General features: G+C 41.8%; 1 protein-coding gene across 1 annotated transcript in view; it reads left to right on the top strand.

Annotated features, from left to right (window-relative positions):
• The window catches only part of PGM2 (phosphoglucomutase 2), a 39146-nt gene that overhangs the window by 1581 nt on the left and 15161 nt on the right, over window positions 1-22404 (top strand). The window contains exons 2-10 of the mRNA XM_019829651.2: window positions 3613-3780; window positions 8215-8321; window positions 12033-12117; window positions 14053-14136; window positions 14272-14465; window positions 18401-18590; window positions 19789-19886; window positions 20987-21167; window positions 21256-21349. Coding sequence (XP_019685210.1) covers window positions 3613-3780; window positions 8215-8321; window positions 12033-12117; window positions 14053-14136; window positions 14272-14465; window positions 18401-18590; window positions 19789-19886; window positions 20987-21167; window positions 21256-21349 — 1201 coding nt within the window. The remainder of the gene's footprint in view (window positions 1-3612; window positions 3781-8214; window positions 8322-12032; window positions 12118-14052; window positions 14137-14271; window positions 14466-18400; window positions 18591-19788; window positions 19887-20986; window positions 21168-21255; window positions 21350-22404) is intronic.

Below are 22404 nucleotides of genomic sequence, written 5' to 3'. Positions count from 1 at the left end.
AAAACAACCCCACAAAAACTTGTTTGTAAGTGTATTTGTTTAATGTCTGGCCCACCAGGGCTGACTTCGAAGGCAGGACATGTGTTGGGTGGCACGACCCTGTTCTAGGAGGGTCCAGCACTTGGTACGATCCTCTGCTGCCCTGTTTTGAAATTCACTTGTTGAACAAGGAATCCCACATTTTCATTTTGCACTGGGCCCAGGCAAATTATACAGCCGTGCCGCCTGTCCACTCCTCCACTAACGTACATGGTTTTTAGAGCCTGACACAGGGCACTGGTCTTAGCAGACACCTAAAATACTGGTAGGGTGAAAGAAGGCAGATTGTAAGCTCTGTCAGCAGGGGCCAGGCCTTCCTCCTTCCCCAGGGCCCCTGTACTTGAAATGTGAGCACATCCCGCCCAGGATGCTATTGGCAACTCCTTGGGTGGCTTTTTCTTTTCCTGGAAAGACAGCCTGGTAATTCTTTAGGGAGGGGAAAATGTTTCCATTTGTGGTAACTTCGTAACTTGAGGTGGGTAGAATCCTTTTAAAGTCATAATTGATCCTGTGTTTTAAACCCATGAAACATTCTCTTTGAAGAAGTCAAAACCTAACTTCTGCAAGATCTTGTATCTGTATATGGAGAGAGAGTACTTCCCTGGGTAGAGGCAAAGGGGATGTTATCCTTTTTAGTTTTTAATTTCTACGGCTCCTCTTGCTTGTTTCTTCCTGTCTCAGTGTCTTCCTTGGTTTGAGACAGACACCGGATGGGGAACATCCTGCCCACCAAAGGCACTGCAAGCCCTCTGGTCTGATTCCCCCACGTTGTATAGCTGACCCTGTCCACTCCCTCACTGGTGCAGAGGGCCTGACACAGCACACTGCACAAGGCAGGCACCCTCTGCATTTCCACTGTGCCTTCATCCCCTGTGTCTCAGCTGTCAGCTTTAGTCACACTCAGGGCCGGTTCTGATCTCTGCCGCCCTCTTGACTTTGTATTCTTCTCTCTCTGCCTCCTTTGGTTTCTCTCAGGCTATTAGGTCTTTGATGGCTATCAAAGGCCAGGTGGCATTTTCCAAATCTACCCTGTACACAGGGGAATCACTGGATATTGGGTGTGACCTTAAAGTCTGTGTTTTCTCATTCACTCAGCAAATATTTATTGAACCTCTTTGATGTGCCAGATCTGAGCCCTTCCTTGAGGGCACCTGACAATCTGGTTGCTCAGATGGTGCTCTAGGATCACCGGCTATGGCTCTTAACCCAAAAGGTGGGGTTTTACTTGATCCTAATCAAGGTAGAACAATATGGAAGTGTGGGCTCCATTCCTGAAAGCAAAGGTTTTATTGCAATAGCATTTCAAATTTTAATGGCGTGGCATATCTTGGCTGCAGGTTCATTTAGTTGGATCGTGACTGTAAGATAAAGTGCTTACTCTCTTGTTCCTCTGAAGTCTTATTTTAAAAGCCTGATGTGGAATTAATGTGATTGTCGTTTTCCTCCATTCTTAACATTTTCTGCAACTCTTGTACAAAGAAAATAGGGCAATGTAAAATGAACTTAAATGGTTCATATGAGCATCTATTTGAAACAGTTCATGTAATAGAAAAAGTACTAGATCAATGTTCAAGCAAGTCACTTAACCTCTGAGGATCCCCATCGACGAATTGGGGTTTTTGTTATTTGTCTCTTGCACCCACTGCATGCGTCACATTTGAGAGAATTGTACAAATTATGACATGACAATAGTAAGTTTTTTTTAAGTTTATTTATTTATTTGAAAGAGAGAAAAAGCTTGAGCGGGGGAGGGGCAGAGAGAGAGGGAGAGAGGCAGAGTCCCAAGCAGGCCCTTCATCGCGGGGCTCCAACCCAGGAGTCATGAGATCATGACCTGAGCTGAAGTCGGACGCTTAACTGACTGAGCCACCCAGGTGCTCCAGTAAGGTTTTGATTTAAATTGTATAATCTCACAACTCTGTGGGAAAATTTGAAGATATTAGGGAAGAAAATGAACTAAATGCCAAGCAGAGAAAAATGTTTTACATTAATTTGATGTAAAATACCTCCAAACCACCTTGTAAAGGAGGTTCTAGACTGTTCCCATTTTACAGATGAGGAAACTGAGAATTCAAGAAGCTAAGTAGGCTACCCAAGTACACAGAGTTGGTACATGATGATGTGACTGGCATTCCATTCTGGGTGTTAGATCCAAAACCATGTGTTCGTTCCATTTCTCCAAAAGCACTTGCCTTGATGGGCAAAAAAAATAACATATTATAAAGGAGAAAACGGGGCTCCTGGGTAGCTCAGTCGGTTAAGCGTCTGACTTCTGCTCAGGTCATGATCTAACAGTTTGTGAGTTTGAACCCTGCATCAGGCTCCGTGCTGACAGAGCGGAGCCTGGAGCCTGCTTCGGATTCTGTGTCTCTGCCCCCGCCCGCACCCCTGCTCATACTCTTTCTCTCTCTCTCAAAAATAAGTAAACATTAAAAGAATTAAAAAAAAAAAATAAAGGAGAAAACTATTTTCTTATACTCACAACACTTCCGACTTCCGACCCCAAATGTGTGGTTTTTCCACAGCAAGTTAATTTCCAACTCTCCACGGATACCAACTGGGCATCCTACAATGTAACTCAATTCCGACACTAACTACCCAGAGTCAGCACAGACCTCCCTCTCCGAGCTTAGGGGCTCCATCCCACAAAACTACCCCCACTTCAGATGTCAGTCCAGAGCCCCAGGTTGTCACCTGGCCAACCAGTGATAAATCAGGGGTTCCCGAGACCCCCTCCTCGGGTTTGATAATTTACCAGAACCGTTCACAGCCCTCAGGAAAGCACTTTACTTACTATTACCAGTTCTATTATAAAGGATACAACTCCGGAACAGCCAAATGAGAAAGCTGCATAGGGTAGGGTGTGTGGGAAGGGCTGCAGAGTTTCTACGCCCTCTCCAGGGATGCTGCCCTCCCAGCACCCCAAGTGTGCACCAGCCTAGAAGGCCTCAGAATCCAGTTGCTGAGAGTTTTTGTGGAGGTTCTGTTAACCTAGGCGGGATGGAATCATTGGCCACTGGTGAGTGGACTCAATCTCCGAGCCCACCAATCCCAAGCTGGTTCCCCTGGCAACCAGCCCCACCCTCAGGAGTCACTCTATTAGCATAAACTCCTGGTGTGGTTTGTAGGGGCTTATTGTGAATAACAAAAGATACTCTCACCCCTGCCTCTCAGGAAATGCCAAGGGTTCTAGAAGCTCTGTTCTAGGAGCCGGGGACAAAACCAAAATAGTATTTCTTATCATATCACAGTATCACACATTATAATTTTTAAAAAATTGAGTCATGGTGTTGTACACCTGAAACTAATGAAACATTGTGTTTAACAATAAAAAAACTTATATTTCAAATTGCAAAACTGAGAAGCCATATATATATGGCTCTTCAAATATATATATATGTATGTATATATATTATATGTATACATATTTACATATATATGTATCTTTTCAGACATATACATTATTCCTCTATAGGTTCAATCATTGTGAGTTTTTTTTTTTAATATATATTTCAGATTTTTTATTCTGCTATTCAGCTGGCTGTGTCTGTTGTATACATTTCTGTTTTGCAGAATCCTTTAACTTTGGAGTCAGTGAAACAACTAATTGCAGATGGGAATAAAGAAGAACTAGAAAAATGCTTTGGGGCCCGAATGGAGTTCGGGACAGCTGGCCTTCGAGCCCCAATGGGAGCAGGAATTTCTCGTATGAATGGCTTGACCATCATCCAGACTACACAGGTACCACATTTTCATATTCCTTGGTCATTCTTAACACATCCCCAGCGTTAAAAGATAAAACTGAGGCATGGTAAACGTTTTAAGAGTTCGTTTCTGTTTGAATTGGTCAGTGCCAAACCGGAAGTAGTTAGCGTCCCACTGGCAGGGGCTGGAAGAAAGACTTACATAGGAGAGGAAGAGGCAAGGCAAGGAAATTCGCGGATTGGGAGTGGTTGCCTTATTTGGGAATGTCTTGCAGGCAGTTTGTGATTAGCTGTCCTTAGGTTTTAATTTCTTAACCTTTAGGCATTTACAGGCTTGGCCTTTGGTTTGCTTCTATAGATAGACTACTAAGGCATTAAGCCTCCTCAGTTAATATAACCCCAGGCTCCTTTTGCATTTGAGGGACCTAATTTGTTTTAATTTTGGCCGGGTCTTGTGGGTTTGCCAAGGCACAGGGACATTTACTCAGTCAAGTAAGGCTTGTGCAGTTGGTTAAAGGGGTAACTTGTTTCAAAATTCATACAAAACTCATACAAATTCAAAATTCATACAAAATTCATACAGCCTAGGTGGCTCAGTCGGTTGAGTGTCTGGCTTTGGCTCAGGTCATGATCTCACGGTTCATAAGTTCGAGCCCAGCATCGGGCTCGTTGCTGTCAGAGCAGAGCCCGCTTCCCTATCCTCTGTCCCCTCTGTCTTTGCCTTCTCCCCGCTTGCGCTTTCTCTCTGTCAAAAATAAATAAAAACATTAAAAAAAATCATACAGCCTTCCTTTCTTCCTTTCATTCAGCAGAGATTTATTGAATGCCTACTCTGTGCCACGCTTTGGAGATATAACAGTGTGACTCAAACAGACAGATTCCCTCATGGAACTTTCATTCCAGTGCCAATCCACCTGCTAAACTGATGACTTTTATGGTTTTGTAATTTTTGCAATCGTGGAGCAGGTGCAAGCGTTGAAAAACGTTTCTAACTACCAGAATACCCGGGAGCTGATTCTATTTCATTTTAATTTGTAGTATAGGTGGAAATTACTGCTGAGTTCCTTTGCTTTCATTTGTGAATTTTACTGTCAGAGTCTACACCCAACTGCCAGGAATAGACATGAATCCTTTGATGAAACAGAAGAGCTCCCATGGAGTACCCGGAGTTTTGCTTATGAGGGAAATGAAGAACAGATTATTCTCTTTCTTCAACTACATATGCTTGTTTAAAAATGAAGGTGGCTTTGGGGCACCTGGGTGCCTCAGTCGGTTAAGCACCCGACTCTTGATTTCAGCTCAGGTCATGATCTCACGGTTTGGTTTGTGAGATCGAGCCCTGTGTCGGCCTGTGCACTGACAACGTGTAGCCTGCTTGGGATTCTCTCTCTCCCTTTTCCTCTGCCCTTCCCCCACTTGTATTTGTGCACTCATTCACGTTCTCTCTCTCTCTCAAAAAAAGAGAGAGAGAGAGAAAAAAAAAAATGTAGGTGACTTTAATTCTGAAAGGTAAAAAGGCTAGAAAAAATGACTAATGATTACGTGTACCTTACATGTATCTCCCAGCATAAAAGGCAGACTTGAGCATGTTCTAGTGAAACCCAAATAAGGAAGTCTTGTGTAAGGGTATGGACGTATGCCATGGGAACCCTGGCTCCAAATTTCTGTAAGCCATAGGGCTCCCTGAGATCTTCTTGGAGGGAAGGCTTAGAATGGAGCGAGCCTGGGAATCCTGTTCTAGTTTATGGTTTGCATGGGATCGTGCCTCTCGGGAAAGTCACCCTCTGCTCTAGGTACCAGGGCTGTATAACTAATCGCCCAAAACATAGCGGTTTTGAACAACAACCACATTTATTTTGCTCACACATCTATAATACAGGTGGAGTTCAGTCGGCACAGCTCATCTCTGCTGGACCTGGCATCCCTTGAGCCAGCTTAGAGGCTGGAATCACCTGCGAGCTCATTCAAGCACACGTGTGCAGTTACTGCTGACTTTTGGCTGAGAGCTAAGCTGGGGCTGGAACGTTCTGTGTGCCCCGGGCTTCCTTACAGTATGGCTTGGAGAGCAGCCAGTGACAGCATCCAGAGAGAGTGTGCACAGGTGGAAACCCTATTGATTTTTATGACCTAGCCTTGAAAGTCACACAAATTCACTCCCATCATGCTCTGTTTGTTAGAACGTCAAGGCTGTTCCTGTTCAAGGAGAGGGCACATAGATACCCACCTCTCAATGGAGGAATGTCACTGTCCCATTAGAGGAGCACAGGGAATGGGATGTATCCATATGGCTATCTTTGGAAAGTCCAGTTGGTTACGTCTCCATTAGGCTTAATTGCTAGGGGGTTCTAAGGGATTCAAGATGAACTCAGAGCCTTTTCTCCTATATTCATCTACATCTAGTTTCTGAGTATGATGAAATCTATCCTCAGAAAGGTCTTAGGCCCTGTCTCACACATCACCTCCCCTAGGGGAATTGGCCCCTTCTGAGGGGAGACCTTGTGATTGTTAAGATCCCACAAAACTGAAATGAGGAGATCCTTTAAAGGTCCGCTGATTCAACCAGCCACCCCTTGTGATAATTTCTTCTACAGTCCCCACCACTCTGACCTGATTATCCAGCCTACTCTGGATTTATAATGGGAGACAAGGATGTTTAAATGTACGACAGTTTTATGACATCAGCAGGTACATTTTTAAAGTCTTAGGAGTGGTTTCAAAATCAGAGAAAGAGGATTCCCAGGACAAACCACTCATAGTTTGAGATTTTGAAAGCGTACAGAATTCCTTTATTATGTCCTTTGATAACATTTCAGTTCTGAAAACCTCCCTGATCCCACACTGAGTCCTCTCTAGAATAAACTTTCCCTCTTCCCTTAGCCATTTTCTCGAATCCTTAGTCTCAGCTGGCCCCAGTGTTTTTTGTTTTTTGTTTTTTAAATATTTGTTTATTTTGGGGAGAATGCAAGCAGGGGAGGGGCAAGGAGAGGAAGACAGAGGATCCGAAGTGGGTTCTGCACTGATAGACTGACAGCATCGAGCCCAATGTGGGGCTTCAACTCATGAACCCAGGAGATCATGACCAGAGCTGAAGTCAGACACTCACCTGACTGAGTCACCCAGGTGCCCCAGCCTCAGAGTTTTTTTTAAAGAAGTTTGGTGCTGTGAGGGTTCTGGGATTACACTGAGTGCTTTTTGTGCCCTTAAACACTGGGGCCATAGGACAGGGGTTGAGTGGGGCTGGGGAGAGGGTGCTGTCGCTGATGGAAGCCTTAGAAGCATCTGAGTACCTTCTGGAAAACCCACAAAACCAACGTACATGTGTCCTTATTTCCTATATCACTCAAACTCAGAAGATCAGCCCAACACAATATTTTGGGGGAAAACTGAAGGTATTCTCAATTGGCACTGCTCTGGCCACAAAACTGTGAAGTATCTCCCCTACCAAAAATAAGTTATATTTATTTTTAAAAGACTTCCTTCAAGGGAGGGGACCAAAAAAAAAAAAAAGACTTTCTGCAGTCGAAGTGAAATAAGTAATATTCTTACCCAATCAGCCAGAGTTCTATTTGTTCTGTAATAAAACCTATTTTGTCCAGTGATATAAACCTATTGAGTTCAAAGTTCACTGTTTTCTAATCTTTCATATTTCAGATCGATGTGAGGTTATTGCACACACTGAGATACAGGAATTGCATGTTCCATTAATTGTAGGCAGATGATAATAGCCCAAACTCTGCACAATTTTTATGTGTATAATTGGCTATGCCATGCAATTAGACTGATAAGGCCTCCATAAAAGTTTGGCTTGCTAGAAAGCAAGATCACAAGTAGAACAGGTTTAGACCAGATGCTTGCCAAAAGCTTATAAAGCAAATTAAGTTTCTTTGACCTTCTGATGTTACCGAATAGGCTGAAACATCTGAAACACCTCCCTGTCCCCAGACATTTTAGAAGTAGTGTAAAGGGAGGAATATAGACTTTAAAGGAAAATAATAAAAATGATGTTCATAACAGCAAACACATAGTGCTTACTTGGTGTTGGACTGTCAGCACTTAGCATATTAATTCAATCCTTAAAACAGCCCTTTGGGGTAGGTACTGTTGTTTTCCTAGAAAACAGAACAGGAAACTGAGGCACCAACCGATTAAGGGATTTGTCATTTGCTCATAGGTGGCAGAGTGGAGTATGAAGCCCACAGATGCTGTGTGTTTCATGAACCCCTGCACTATACTGCCTGCAACCAGACCCAGGCAGAAATCCAGGCTCTGCTATTCATGTGTCCGGCAAGCCTCCCTGAGCCTTAACTTTCCCATCCATAAAATGGGATTCCTTGGCAAAACTGATCTGGGGGTTACCGATAATAGATACTAAGTATCTAGCACAGTACCTGATACATACAGTTAGACAATAACTGAAGCTGTTAGTTTCTTATTGTTCAGTGTGTTTCATTATCCGTGGGATATTTTTTAGGGATTTTGCAGATACCTGGAAAAACAATTCAGTGACCTGAAGCAAAGAGGTGTTGTGATTAGCTTCGATGCTCGAGCTCATCCACCAAGTGGAGGCAACAGCAGAAGGTATTTAAGGATCTCGAAGAAGCCTTTTTTTGTAGTGTATTTGGTGGGTTTGTTTTTAATCACTTTGCATTCATTTGTCAGCTACATGGCTTAACTACAAAAAGGAGTCCGTTCTGCCTTGCAACTTTAAGAATTCTGGTTTTTCATTTAAGGGAATGAAATTATTTGGACAATTTAGAAGTTAATATGTATCTAAATGAAAGACATTTTTTTAAACGGGCAACATTATTTCTCCCTCTCGCTTTCTTCCTCTTATGTCATTTTTTTCCTCCACTATTCATAAGCCGCAGGAGCTTCTTCCCATTCTTGAACACCTGCTTTAAGCTGCATTCTTATATTGTTTCCAAACCGCTGGGACCCTCTTGTAGCCAAAGGCAGATGATGACGGTGATGAGGGGAATAGCAGTTATTTGAGTGCTGAATATGAACTAGGCGCTCAGGTGTTTACTCCTTTCATTGTCGCAACAGCCTATAAAGTGTGCTTTTATCTCTGTGCTCTGAGATCATGACGTGAGAGAAGGAGCCGCAATTTCAGCGTAACAAAGCTGACACCAGCGGTCAGCAAACTTTACTTCTAAAAGGTCAGTAGTAAACGTTTTACACACTGCGGACTGCACAGTCTGTCACAACTACTCGACTCTGGCGTGGAGCAGAAGCACAGACGTAGGTTATACATGCTGAGTGGGCATGGTGGTGTTCCAATAAAACTTCATTTACAAAATGGGCTACAGATTGCCAACCGCTGCTCTCGACTCCCTCTTTTACTTGATCACTTCCCCTATTGTGATGAATTGTTTTGTCACTCCAGAGGAAGAGTATTAGTAGTTTCTGAGGTTGGAAGAACATACAAATATTTAATATTGATGAAAAGTCTCCATAACTTTAGATAGTGCGGGATGAGTTCATAGAGTCCTAATCTTTGCCCATCAGAAGTTTCTAATCTAAGAGAGAAGCACTGACGGGAACCAATGTGCAGCTTCGAGGAGGGGAGCATAGCCAGGGCATAAGATGAGATGACACCAGCCACCAGACTGAACTCAGAATGACGTAAGATTTTTGCTTTTAAGCTGCAGGCTCAAAAATGTGTTTTTTGTCAACAAAGCAAGAGAGAAACTGTAGCCCTGTGTTTGTAAGAGAGTGATGTAGTATCAGCCAGAATATCAGTTTGTCAGTTTCCACTTCGTGAATTTACAGTTAGAATTAGGGCATAAGCATGCGCTTTCCTGGCCCCAGGGGCAGGTCACATCCTCCAGCCAGAGCGCACCCAGTGCACGTATATGGCCAACGGTGCCTGTTTAGCTTCTGAAATTACTTCATTTTAGGCTGACTATCCTGCTTCTGGTTGATATATCCTTCAAACATGTTCACGTTATCAGTGAAGTGACAGATATCTCTTGCTCTGTCCTTGGAGCCATATCATTTCCTTGAAGTGACTGCCATATGAGTTTATGGTTCACGTCTCAGTGTTTGATGGGATGGCGTGGAGCTCAGGGTCGCTCTCGATCACCTACAACATGCAAGATGTTTAGAACTTGTAGCATAAATATTAAACCAATACCTGGTAAAACCTTCATGATGAGTAAATGGAAACTTCTTAAAGAGCTAGAAATGATTGGTCTCAGAATTTTATGTAAGGAACTGTTTACTTATTCTTTAATCTTCCAATTTTAAATATCTGGTGGGAAACATAAACAGTAGCTGTCAAGCATATGCAGAGAACACATTGGATCTCTCTTGTGCAGATTTGTAACTTAGTTTGTATATGTAACGTATATGCTGAGTGTCTCCCTTGCTCCTTTTAAGTCAGCGCCTTTAAAAGCAGCCAGAACACATGATAAACATGTCAAGTCACTTCAATTCTAATAAATGAAGTTTAGACTTAATTCAGACTTTTATTAATATTGTTTTTGCTGAGTTTTATTTTTTATGAGTCTCCGTGTATGGGGCCTTTTTTTTTTTTTTAACTGTCAAAATCATTTTTGTGTTTCTGTGGATCCTAAGGATTTTAACGCTTGAGTTGTTAAAGCACAGAGATCTCTTTGTGCCCACCCAGCTCCAAGAAGAGTGTTGGATAAGGCTGGTCCTCAAGAAATACTTGGGGAGAGAATGAATATATATCTGGTTGCTTAATCCTGTAATGGTATAATGTAGTTCCTTGGAAGAAAACTGCTCAGTTATTGTGATAAAATATTTCACTGCAAGCTGGAAGAAAGATTCAATGCTCAGTTCTGTCCTGCCCTAAGCTAGCCACCATGAAAGATGAGAAAAATGTCAGTGTCAAAGATTTAAGTCTTCTTTTACTCTCTTGCACTGTTGGTGGGAATGCAAACTGGTTCATGCACTCAGGAAAACAGTGTGGAGGTTCCTCAAAAAGTTAAAAATAGTACTACCCTGTGATCCAGCAATAGCACTACTAGGAATTTATCCAAATAGCCAGGAGTGCTAATGCATGGGGGCACATGTACCCCAATGTTTACAGCAGCACTTTCAACAATAGCCAAATTATGGAAAAAGCCTAAATGTCCATCAACTGATGAATGGATAAAGAAGATGTGGTTCATATATACAATGGAATACTACTTGGCAATGAGAAAGAATGAAATCCTGCCATTTGCAGCAATGCGGTTGGAACTGGAGGGTATTATGCTAAGTGAAATAAGGCAGTCAGAGAAAGACAGATATCATATGTTTTCACTCATATGTGGAATTTGAGAAACTTAACAGAAGACTATGGGGGAAGGGAAGGGGAAAAGTAGTTACAGAGAGGGAGGGAGGCAAACCGTAAGAGTCTCTTAAATACAGAGAACAAACTGAGGGTTGATTGGGGGGGGGCAGGGAGAGGGGAAAATGGGTGATGGGCATTGAGGAGGACACTTGTTAGGATGAGCACTGGGTGTTGTATGTAAGCGATCAATCATGGGAATCTACCCCCAAAACCAAGAGCACACTATATATACTGTATAAGGGCCAACTTGACAATAAATTATATTAAAAATAATAATAATAAAATAAATTAAAAATGAATCTTTTCTTAAACGACTGAATGGAGCCAAGATGTATATATGCCATATATATGTGTGTGTGTGTGTGTGTGTGTGTATATATATATATATATATATATATATACACACACACACACACACATCACATGCACACTCACATACATATGTCAATATGCCTTATGTTTTATGAGAACATCTAATCAAATGCTAGTCTGTGTGGCTCATGCTGGATTGTGATAACTTCAGACTGGGATTTCTCAGCCTCTGCACTGTTGACATGTGACTTCATACTGGGCTGGATAATTCTTTGTTGGGGACTGCTGTGTGCATTATAGGATGTGCAGCAACATCCTTGGCCTCTAGCCTGCTGGTAGCACGTACCCCAGTCCCCAGTGACAATCAAAAATGTCTCAGACACTGCAGACGTCCCACGGGGGCAGAATTGCCCTCTGCTGGGCTCAGCCCTGGCTTAGCTGCTGTGTGGCCGTTGGACGTGGGATGACTTCTCTGGCTTTCCTTGGCCTTAGTCCCATGTCTGTCAAACAAAGGGGTGGAACGAGACGACTCCTAAGATTCCTCCAGCTTGAATGTTCTATGCCAATGGAAATATAACCTAAAGAAGAGGGCGGGCATTCATTTCCTGCTTCACTGTCATGCACAGTCCTGACAGCCCTGTTCTCCTTTCTCCCCCATCACACTGCATTTCCAGATTTGCCCGACTTGCTGCAACCACATTTATTACCCAAGGGATTCCTGTGTACCTCTTTTCAGATATAACCCCAACCCCCTTTGTGGTAAGTATCCCTTTTGTTTATAATTTTCTATCACAGGGTCAGGGATGGGACATGGCTGCATTTTAGTCTTTGGGCTTTGGGTATTTATGTGACAGAAGAGCCCCTTGGCATTTATCAGACATTCTCTCATCTCTCTGGATATGTTTTCCCACATTCTAGTAATATTTGTATGGTGTTCAACTTTCAATATGTCAGAATTGATTTTTTTCTTTTTTCTAAATTTTTATTATTTTTTTTTATTTTTAACATTTTATTTATTTTTGAGAGAGAGAGACCGAGTGTGAGGAGGTGGGGAGCAGAGAGAGAGGGAGACATAGAATCCGAAGAAGGCTCCAGGCTCTGTGCTGTCAACACAGAGCCCAATGCTGGGCTCAAACTCGTGGGCCGCGAGATCCTGACTTGAGCTGAAGTCGGACGCTTAGCCAGCTGAGCCACCCAGGTGCCCCAGAACTGATTTTTTTCTAAGTGCGGTTTTCCTTTAGTTACCATTAAAAGGATATTTTAGCTAGTTAGCAAAATATTTTGTTGGCCATCTGTGTTTTCATTTGATTTGTAGTTCTTTTTCTCACTGGCACAATGTCTCGGGTCCCAAAGGAAATGTCTTGGGTCTAAATCTGAATTTACCTCAAACTGTGCCTTACCCCGAATATTTTTGACAAGTTGATGCGCCAACTTTTTATACAAATGTTTCGTTCTAAACGCTATTCATGACCAGGACAAGAAGCATGCTTGGCATATTTTAGTAAGATTATATATATATATATATATATATATATATATATATATATATATATAATCCTTAATATAGCAGAACCTAAAGAAAAAGACAATAGGGACTATGACAACTGTTGTTTTTAAGTAGCTAGAACTTTTAGGAACAGGGCCAGATGCTGAGAATATGCATTTTCAGAAATTAAGCCAACAACATCCTTAGAATGCAGTTATTTACATGGAGTGGAGAAGAGAACGTATAAATACAGAAGGCAGCCCCACAGTGTGGTGCTTCCTCTCTCTAGTGAGCTGACAGGTAGGTGCATCACCTCCCAGATTGTAAATAAGCCAATTCACACGCAATGTCCCATGCAAACATAGCTCAGATTTCATGGTTTGATGGAAAGATTGCAGTGTGTTCAAGCATCCTTGGGCTTCTGTACTATGTAAGTGTTAACTGCCATGATTTTTATATCAGACACGAATCATAGGAGTGTGTCGTGATCATTTCCCCATGCTGTAGAGTGGTTCTCCTTTTTTCTTTGCTTCGGGGATGGAAAATAACTCCTAAAGGGACAAATGACCACAGAGATGCTTGCTGGGAGGCTGGAGGGGGGCAGATGGTTAGAATCTCCGGTTGCCTGTGTGTAGGAAGTCTCAAAAGCAATATCACAGGGAGGCTAAGCCAGCCCCTCTCCCCATTTGGAGAAGTAGTCTTGTAAAGGTAGGGGGCTGAGTAGAAATACAAGAGAAGGATTTCTAACCCTGGAGTAGGACATAAGTGAGCAAGCTACAGGAGCAGTCTCCATTTCTTCATTTCCCTCCACCGTTTCCTAAAAGCAAATGGGAAAGAAGAGAATGCCATTGGAGGGGAGAAACTGAATCCAGACGCTTCTGTCCCAAGCAGAAGGCTTAAAAGGATGTGAAATGAAAGATTAGACCTTTTTGTTTGAACAGTTGTCTCGCTCTACCAAGTGGAAGACAGAATGAGAAGAAGGCACCTAGGAAAATCCCCACATGCCTTGTTAGGGTGCACATCCTAGAGTTTTGAGCCGTGAGTTCGCGCTAAGGGAAATGCAAGTATACTTGGGTGTGGCACAAAAATATTGAATGATGCGTTATTTATGTTTATTAAAGGAAACATTGATACAAATAATATACAATAAACACACTAAGTATATCCTGTTCTTTGTTTGAAACGGTTCTTTTTTCCTGCCTGCACAGCCCTACACAGTGCTGCATTTGAAACTCTGTGCTGGAATCATGATAACTGCCTCCCATAACCCAAAGCAAGATAATGGTTACAAGGTATTCATTCTGGTTTTTTTTTTTCTCTCCACACCTGTATCCTTCTATGCGCATCCTATACCTTTACGGTATAGGTAACAGAGGCTTTATTTCCATTGACCCTAAGCCATCTGGATATGTTCCTACATCCTCCAGGTCTACTGGGACAACGGAGCTCAGATCACCTCTCCTCATGACAAAGGGATTTCTCAAGCTATTGAAGAAAATCTAGAGCCATGGCCTCAAGCTTGGGATGATTCTTTACTTAATGGCAGTCCACTGCTTCATGACCCAAGTGCTTCCATCAATAAGAGCTACTTTGAAGACCTGAAAAAATACTGTTTTCACAGGTAAATGGATTGTAAATTCACCTCAAGTGAGTTGAAATTTGTGATTCAGCCAAGTTCTATCAGTTTTCATGAATTTTTTCTCTTCACTCGGTATATCTTCTGTAGCTATATCTGGTTTTAGAGGCCGTAGGTCAGGGGTTGGGCATTTTTCTTGAAAGGGCAGATAATAAATTTTGTTGGCTCTGTGAGCCATTGTATTATTACAACTACCCAACTGTTGTGGTGGTAGGAAAGCAGCTATAGATGAAACACGAGTGAATGACAACAAACATAGCTCGGTTAAAAAAAAGATTATTTACAAAAGCAGGTGCCTGACATATTGGCCGTACTTCAGTGACCTCTGTGGTAGAATCATAGATACATGTATATATGCATGTGAGTGTGTGTATGTGTATATGTATGTAAAAAAAAAAAAACTTGCTGAAACATGGGAAAAGGAAACACTGATATTTTGTATCTTTCCAGAAATTTTCTGTGCATATGCTAGCATATTGTATGTGTAGTGTGTTTCAAAACCATAAACAGGACTATAGCATGCGTGTAGTTTGTTCCGTGCCTTTCTCCCCCCAGTTAGTCATGAATACCTTCTGTGTCAGCCTCTACTAGTCCTGACTCCTCTGCTGTAAGGGATGCTGTACACATTGATTTAACCCGGTGGCTCAGAGACTTGATACGTACAGTTAGGTAAGAAGCAGACCAGCTGAGTAACTGTGTGGTCCTTCTGTAGCATGCTGTGGGTCCCACCACTGCTGACTGTCCTCCAGCAAGAAAGCACTGGTTTTAAAGAAGCATAATTTCTAGACCGTCTCTAATACTGTATTTGTTGGACCACTGGGACCAGTTGCAGCTGAAGGGAGTGGCCCTGCAGGCTGGGTGTTAGCATGTGCAAATGGAAGTCCAGAGCAGCCAGATCGCCTGATTTGTTCTCCGTAAGAGAAAGGAGAAACCTAAATTTTCCATGTGAAATCTCCTCATTTTCAAATACTGGCGACCATTTTGCAAACGGCGTGTTGGAGGGTAAGGGTCTCGAGTTGTTTGCTACTCAGAGCACTGGCGGCAGCACGCCTCGGCACAGTTCCTGGAGAACCTGTGTGTGCGCACCTGTGCGTGTGCGTCACAGGAGACATTTCTGGCATCAGCGTTGTACGTGCATTACGTGCATTTACAAAGTTGGCAATGATTAATAAATTGCTCTCCAGAAATGTTATTCTGGTGGACACTCCTACCAATGTCATCATAACAATATCAAATACAATGATGGAATATATCGAGTATATCTTAGCAGTGTATGATCCACACATCTTACCCATACTGAGTATTATCAACTTTCTTATTCTGCTAGATGAAAGGAGGGCCTGGGGGCGCCTGGGTGACTCAGTTAAGCGTCCAACTCTTGATTTTGGCTCACGTCATGATCTCCTGGTCCTGAGAGCCTGCCGGGAGTCGGGCTCTGTGCCCTCTGCACCGGGCATGGAGCCTACTTGACAGTCTTTCTCTCTCTCCCTCTGCCCCTCCCCCACTTGCACTTGCGCACCTGCTCTGTCTCTTAAAAAAAAAAAAAGTAATATTGTATTTGGATTCTTTAAGTATGAATAAACTATTTTTTCATATTCATTTAGCCTATATTTTTCTATGTATTTATTCATTTTTTGCATCTGTGAAACCTCTTTGCTTACATAGAAAACTAGTCTTCATTTATTTCAAATATTGTTTTCCATTCTGCTCTTGTCACTTTGGACTTTTTTATTGAAACTTTTGGATGAAATCTTATAAAAAATTGATTAAAAAGTTGACTTTTTAATTTATGAGTTCTGAGTTTTATGTCAGATTTAAGACTTTCTCTACACCAAGATTATTTTTAAAAATCCCCTTTTTTTCCCTGGGACTTGCATATTTACATTTTATAATGTTTAAATCTTTTCTTTCACTGGTGATTTTTAATTGTGCCTGAGACACAAAATAAGAAAGCAGATTGGGGCTTTTTTTTTTTTTTTTAAGTTTTGTGGTTATATCAATGCATTAAATTGAAGAATCTGTCTTTTTTATTGATTTGTTTTATTTTTATTTATTTATTTATTTTTTTAACGTTTACTTATTTTTGAGACAGAGAGAGACAGAGAATGAACGGGGTAGGGGCAGAGAGAGAGGGAGACACAGAATCTGAAACAGGCTCCAGGCTCTGAGCTGTCAGCACAGAACTTGACGCGGGGCTCGAACTCACGGACCGCGAGATCATGACCTGAGCCGAAGTCGGACGCTCAACCGACTGAGCCACCCAGGCGCCCCAGGAATCTCTTTTTTAATTGGAAATTAAAAAAACTGTCTCTTTTAATTGGAAATATCACCTTTATCAAATAATTTCTTTTTTTTCTTTTGAAGTTTATTTATTTATTTGAGAGAGAAAGAGGGCATACCAGTGGGGGAGGGCCAGAGAGAGGGAGAGGGAGAACCCCAAGCAGGCCCTGCACTCTCAGCACGGAACCCGACATGAGGCTTGAACTCACGAACCTTGAGATCATGACATGAGCTGAAATCAAGAGTTCGATGCTTAACCGACTGAGACACCCAGGCGCCCCTATGAAATAATTTCTAACAAAAATTGAGTGCTTATATAGATAACTTCTATAGGACTTTCACTTGTGCTAATTAATTTAATCTCATTTTAATCCTCACAGTAATTACTGAGGGTAAGTTCGGGTGTATTATCATTTTATAGATGAAAAACTTGTGACACAGAGAGGTTAAGTTAATAACCAACAATCACACAGCTTATAAGTGGCAGAGCTCCTACATTCAGAGTCTGTCTTCAAAGCATGTTAAGGATGAAGCTTCTCATATATATTTTCTATGTCACATTTGATCTACTTCTGCTCTCTATTCTGTTCTTCTAATCTGCCTTTTTATATCTAGTTCTAAACCCTTCTATAATTATGATAGCTTTATAATTCACTTTAATATCTGAGTGATTTTTTTCAGGTTTGTTCTCACTAGTCTTTAGCATATTTATTTTTCTGGATGCATTTTATTTCTTAAGAGAAGACCTCGTGCATTTATTCACTTTCAAAAGAAATGGACAATAACCTAAGATTCCAGCAGTCAGAACACTGGAATTTTTCTAAGTCTTATTTTTACCTTTCTATTACCTTTACTTTTGATATTTACTGTTATTCTATTTTAAGTCTCTGGAGCCAGGCAGTTTGACCAATAGGATTGTTACTTGACAAAGAAAAAACATTTTTATACATCCCTATATAAGATGTTCCATCACATTTTGTTAAAAGGGACATTTTGAAAACCATTTTGAAGCTAGTTAAGAGTACTTGGAACTGAAGCCCTAGCACTGCCACAGGTGGGCACCCATGAGCAGCTGAGTCTCTCCTGGAACCTGAGCCCAGAGTTCTTTCTTTAATCCTACTCTAGGTGCAAAAGCTATCGCATAAAACAGACTCTGAAAGTAATCAGATTTACTGGAAATAACTACAGAGTAAAATTTAAGGCATGAATATGTTGGGAGTAGGGTATATATTTGGGAAAGAGTGAATAAGTTTTGCTCTTTTGGAAAACTTTTCAATGTTTCTTTATTTTGAGAGAGAGAGAGAGAGCACGCACAGGGCAGGGGCAGAGGGAGAGGGAGAGAGAGAATCCCAGGCAGGCTCTGTGCCGTCAGCACAGAGCCTGATGCAGGCTGTCCCTTAACCCCGTGAGGCCATGACCTGAGTCAAAATCAAGAGTTGGACACTGAACCGTCTGAACCACCCAGGCACCCTGCTTCTTTTTTTAAATGGAATTAGATAGTTGTCTTGTACATCTTTATTACATTGATTTCTTCCTTTCTTAGCAATCTGGTTCCTTAATAGCAAAGTTTCTAGTTTTGCAAGCCCTATTTAAATATTTTATCTATATTTTATCCTTTCCCATCATGTGTTTAATCCCAGGAGTGTGAACAGGGAGACCAAGGTGAAGTTTGTGCACACCTCTGTCCACGGCGTGGGTCATGACTTTGTGCAGTCGGCTTTCAAGGCTTTTGACTTTGCTCCTCCTGAGGCTGTTCCTGAACAGAAAGATCCCGATCCTGAGTTCCCAACAGTGAAATACCCGAATCCTGAAGAGGGTAAAGGAGTCTTGGTAACCTAATCTTTTTTGTCCTAAAACTTACCTCTTATATTGAAACTTCTTACTATCAAGTAAAATAATTTTTATGTATTTTTTTTAGTTTTGTAAAGTTTTATTTATTTAAGAGACAGAGAGAGTGAATGGGGGGGGGGGGCAGAGAGAGAGAGAGAGAGAGAGAGAGAGAGAGAATCCCCAAACAGGCTCCACGCTGCCAGCACAGAGCCTGGCACAGGACTTGAACTCACAAACCATGAGACCATGACCTGAGCCGAAACCATGAGTGAACACTTAACCAACAGAGCTACCCAGGGCACCCCTTTTTATGTGTTTTCATTGTGCTAAACAAAAAAACCAACTTTATCATGAGAAATATTTATATCTATTAGTCATCCATTTCTTATAGGAACCTTCAAAACACATATCTTAGCATCAGGATGTGAGAGCTGAGATTGAAATGATATTTTAAATTGAATTGAATTAATGAAGTTAAAATTTAGTTTACCCTGATTTCTTAATGTTAAAAAGAAACAGTAATGGAATGAATATTTATCACATGTTTTTTATTCCTTAATATTTTTATTCTGGAATTTTCCTAATATGAAGCAGAATTATTTAAATTATGGTTCCTTTAGCCTTTTTTTTTAATTTATTTTTTTTAACATTTACTCATTTTTGAGGAACAGAGAAAGACAGAGCAAGAGCAGGGGAGGGGCAGGGAGAGGAGGAGACGCAGAATACAAAGCAGGCTCCAGGCTCTGAGCTGTCAGCACAGAGCCCAATGTGGGGCTCGAACCTATGAACCATGAGATCATGACCTGAGCTGAAGTCACATGCTCAACCGACTGAGCCACACTGGCACCCCGCTTGTAGCCTTTTTAAAGGTTGACAGTGATATTCAGCAAATTGGCTTACTTTGGTTTGTTTTGAGGTTGATCACTTGGCAAGGCCTAGAAACATCAGTCCAGCCACACATACGCTATTAAATGTGAGGTGAACCCCACGGGCAGGTGTGGGTCGTGTGTTGATATTCCCATTATCTGACCTCTGGCTTAGGAAGTAATTCGTGATCAGCCAAGACCAGCTCCAGAAATAAAACTCAGCCTTCGTTTGGGGAAAGTTTTTTTTTTTTCCTCAAGAACTGAATGTTTTTAAAGACGGCAATATGCTCAGTTCTTGACTGAAATAATCTTTTCTTTTCCTACTTTTTCAGACCTTATCTTTTGCCTTGGCTGACAAAACCAAGGCCAGAATCATTTTAGCAAACGACCCGGATGCTGATAGACTCGCTGTGGCAGAAAAGCAGGACAGGTACAATTGATTGGGATTACCTATGTAGTAGCAAACATAACGGGTGACATCTTGAGCAGTTAACTGCTCCTGGAAATATTTACTGTTCATTGTATACATCATCACCTCACGGAACTTCCTGTCACTGAACCTCTAACATACAGCAAAATGCAGTTCTGGGGCCCACACGATGATTGGCGAGCAGAAGGCAGAGTAAACAGCCCAGGGTGTATTTGGAATTGAAATTACTATTTCTCTTCTCTCGTTTCATCATCAATTTTATAATTAATGACTCAGTTCCTAATGCAGGCAAGTACTTTGTTTGGTGCTGGATTTACAGGTCAGTATTTTCTGAAGGGTTTGCTGAAGGAGCTGTACCTTCAAGGAAACGTTGAATTCAGGTCGAGTGGACCAGAGAGGAATAGCACTGGGGTACCCAGTGTTTAAGACAAGTTTGGCCATAGAGTTTGTGCAGAGGAATAGGACGTAAGTGGACGGGAAAGATGAAAAGCAAGCAGGGTCCAAGCAGTTTTGGAGGTCAAACGGCACACGTGATGTTTTGGGAGCAGCGAGCAAGCAGGTTTAATTCTAATCACTTTCTAGAAAGTTAAGCAAGGTGGTACATGCTAAAACGCAAGATGTACTGCTAGCCACCCGACTACGGAGAGGAAAATGAATCACACGTCTGTTCTGTGGTGTCCTGACCATTTTAGTGCAAACTCACTCTTGAGACACACTAGGATATTGACCTCCCAGAACCTCAATAATGACCAGACCGAAAATTGAGATTCACACACTATAATCCTGTGGGGGGCAGGGGAGGAAGGGGGGGCAGCATATTCCTGTCATCTTTAAAGCCAAACCCTTTGACAAAGACAAATAAACGTGTTATGTGTCGTCGCTCTTCAAAGATGGGATGTTGGAGCAAACCGATTGAGACAGAGTAGCTGCTCAGATGTTTGTGGTGAAGTGACACTTTTTCGAGCAGTTATTTAAGCAAGAGTGACAAGAACACTCTTATAGAAACCACTTTGGGCCTCGTTTGGCTTAATTGTCCCATCCCAGTCACTTCAGTGTCTGTCTTAAGATCACAGCAATGCATTTGTTGTTCTTTCTTTCAGCGGTGAATGGAGAGTGTTTTCAGGCAATGAGTTGGGGGCCCTCTTGGGCTGGTGGCTTTTCACTTCTTGGAAAGAAAAGAACCAAGATCACAGTGCCCTCAAAGACATATACATGTTGTCCAGCACGGTCTCCTCCAAAATCTTGCGAGCCATTGCCTTAAAGGAGGGCTTTCACTTTGAGGTAAGGTGTTTCTGGGACTCGCTCTTAAATTTCTTTTGCTCTGTAGGAGGTCTAAGGCATTTCTTTCTCTTTTGGGTTATCCCTTTAGGAAACACTAACTGGCTTTAAGTGGATGGGAAACCGAGCCAGACAGCTAATAGACCAGGGGAAGAATGTCTTATTTGCATTTGAAGAAGCTATCGGTAAGAAGCGATAATAGTGATTGTAGCATTAGTTAATATATAGAATGCAAATAAATGGGATTTGGATTTGGGTTCAAAAAATTAACAGTAGAACAGGAACACACCGGCGCTCAAAGAGCACTGAACTGTCCTACCCCAAAATTGGCATCTCAGACATGCTTTCAGCTGAAAAGAATATCTCTTTAAAAGCCAAGCCATTAATATAAGAAAGTGAATCCTTTCCCTGGATGACTGAAAACAGTGATGTTCTGCCCATGAATGCTCGTAGCTCAGGAATCATGTCTTTGGGGGAGTTGTGGTATTTCCTCAACTGTGGTGTTGATCTCCAGGTCTGATATGGTTCACTCCTGTTCTAAAAATGCTGGGCAGACGTCTGTCCAGAGGAAGAGACAAGGCCTGGTTGTAGGGCTTTCATCAAAGTGACTGTCACCCAAAAGGACAGCCCGAGTCAAGTCAGAATGACTGGGAAACGCTCGTCAGTTTACGTAAGGAAAAAGGGGAGCTAGGTGTAGAAACTTGAAATTCAGATGTTTATGTGAGGGATATTTTAGTTACATGTTTAGTAAAAGCTATTATACCTTATACTTATTATATAAGAAGATTCACCTGTTCCCTGCAGCACAGATGCTCACATATTATTTAACAAATTAATAATAGCTCAGCTTTTGCCCTTTCGTCACAAATGTCAGTCTTATCTTTCTATAGCTTTTTATTAAAAAAATGTTTTCTTCAAATATTTATTGCATATCAGTTAAGCAATGGATGAACACTGACCTCAGTCTATAGCACTTTGCATCGATCTAGTTAGTAACCACACAAGAGAGCATAGGCTAGGTGTCAAGGTGAAGGATGTAACTCACAAGAACTATTGGAATTCAGAGAAGACAGAAGAAGCATTGACTAGAGCACCTGGAAACTATTTTGTGTGAGCTGAAGGAGTTGGAGCTGGACCTAGGGAATGAACAGTTGATCTAGGAGGGAGAATCTCCTTATAGGTTATTCAACCAGTACATCTTGAAGGCCTGCTATGCACTAGACATTGGCCTGGATTCTTG

This window comes from Felis catus, chromosome B1, assembly GCF_018350175.1.
Source record: "Felis catus isolate Fca126 chromosome B1, F.catus_Fca126_mat1.0, whole genome shotgun sequence".
Lineage (NCBI taxonomy): Eukaryota > Metazoa > Chordata > Mammalia > Carnivora > Felidae > Felis > Felis catus.
This window is presented reverse-complemented; position numbering and strand designations above follow the sequence as displayed.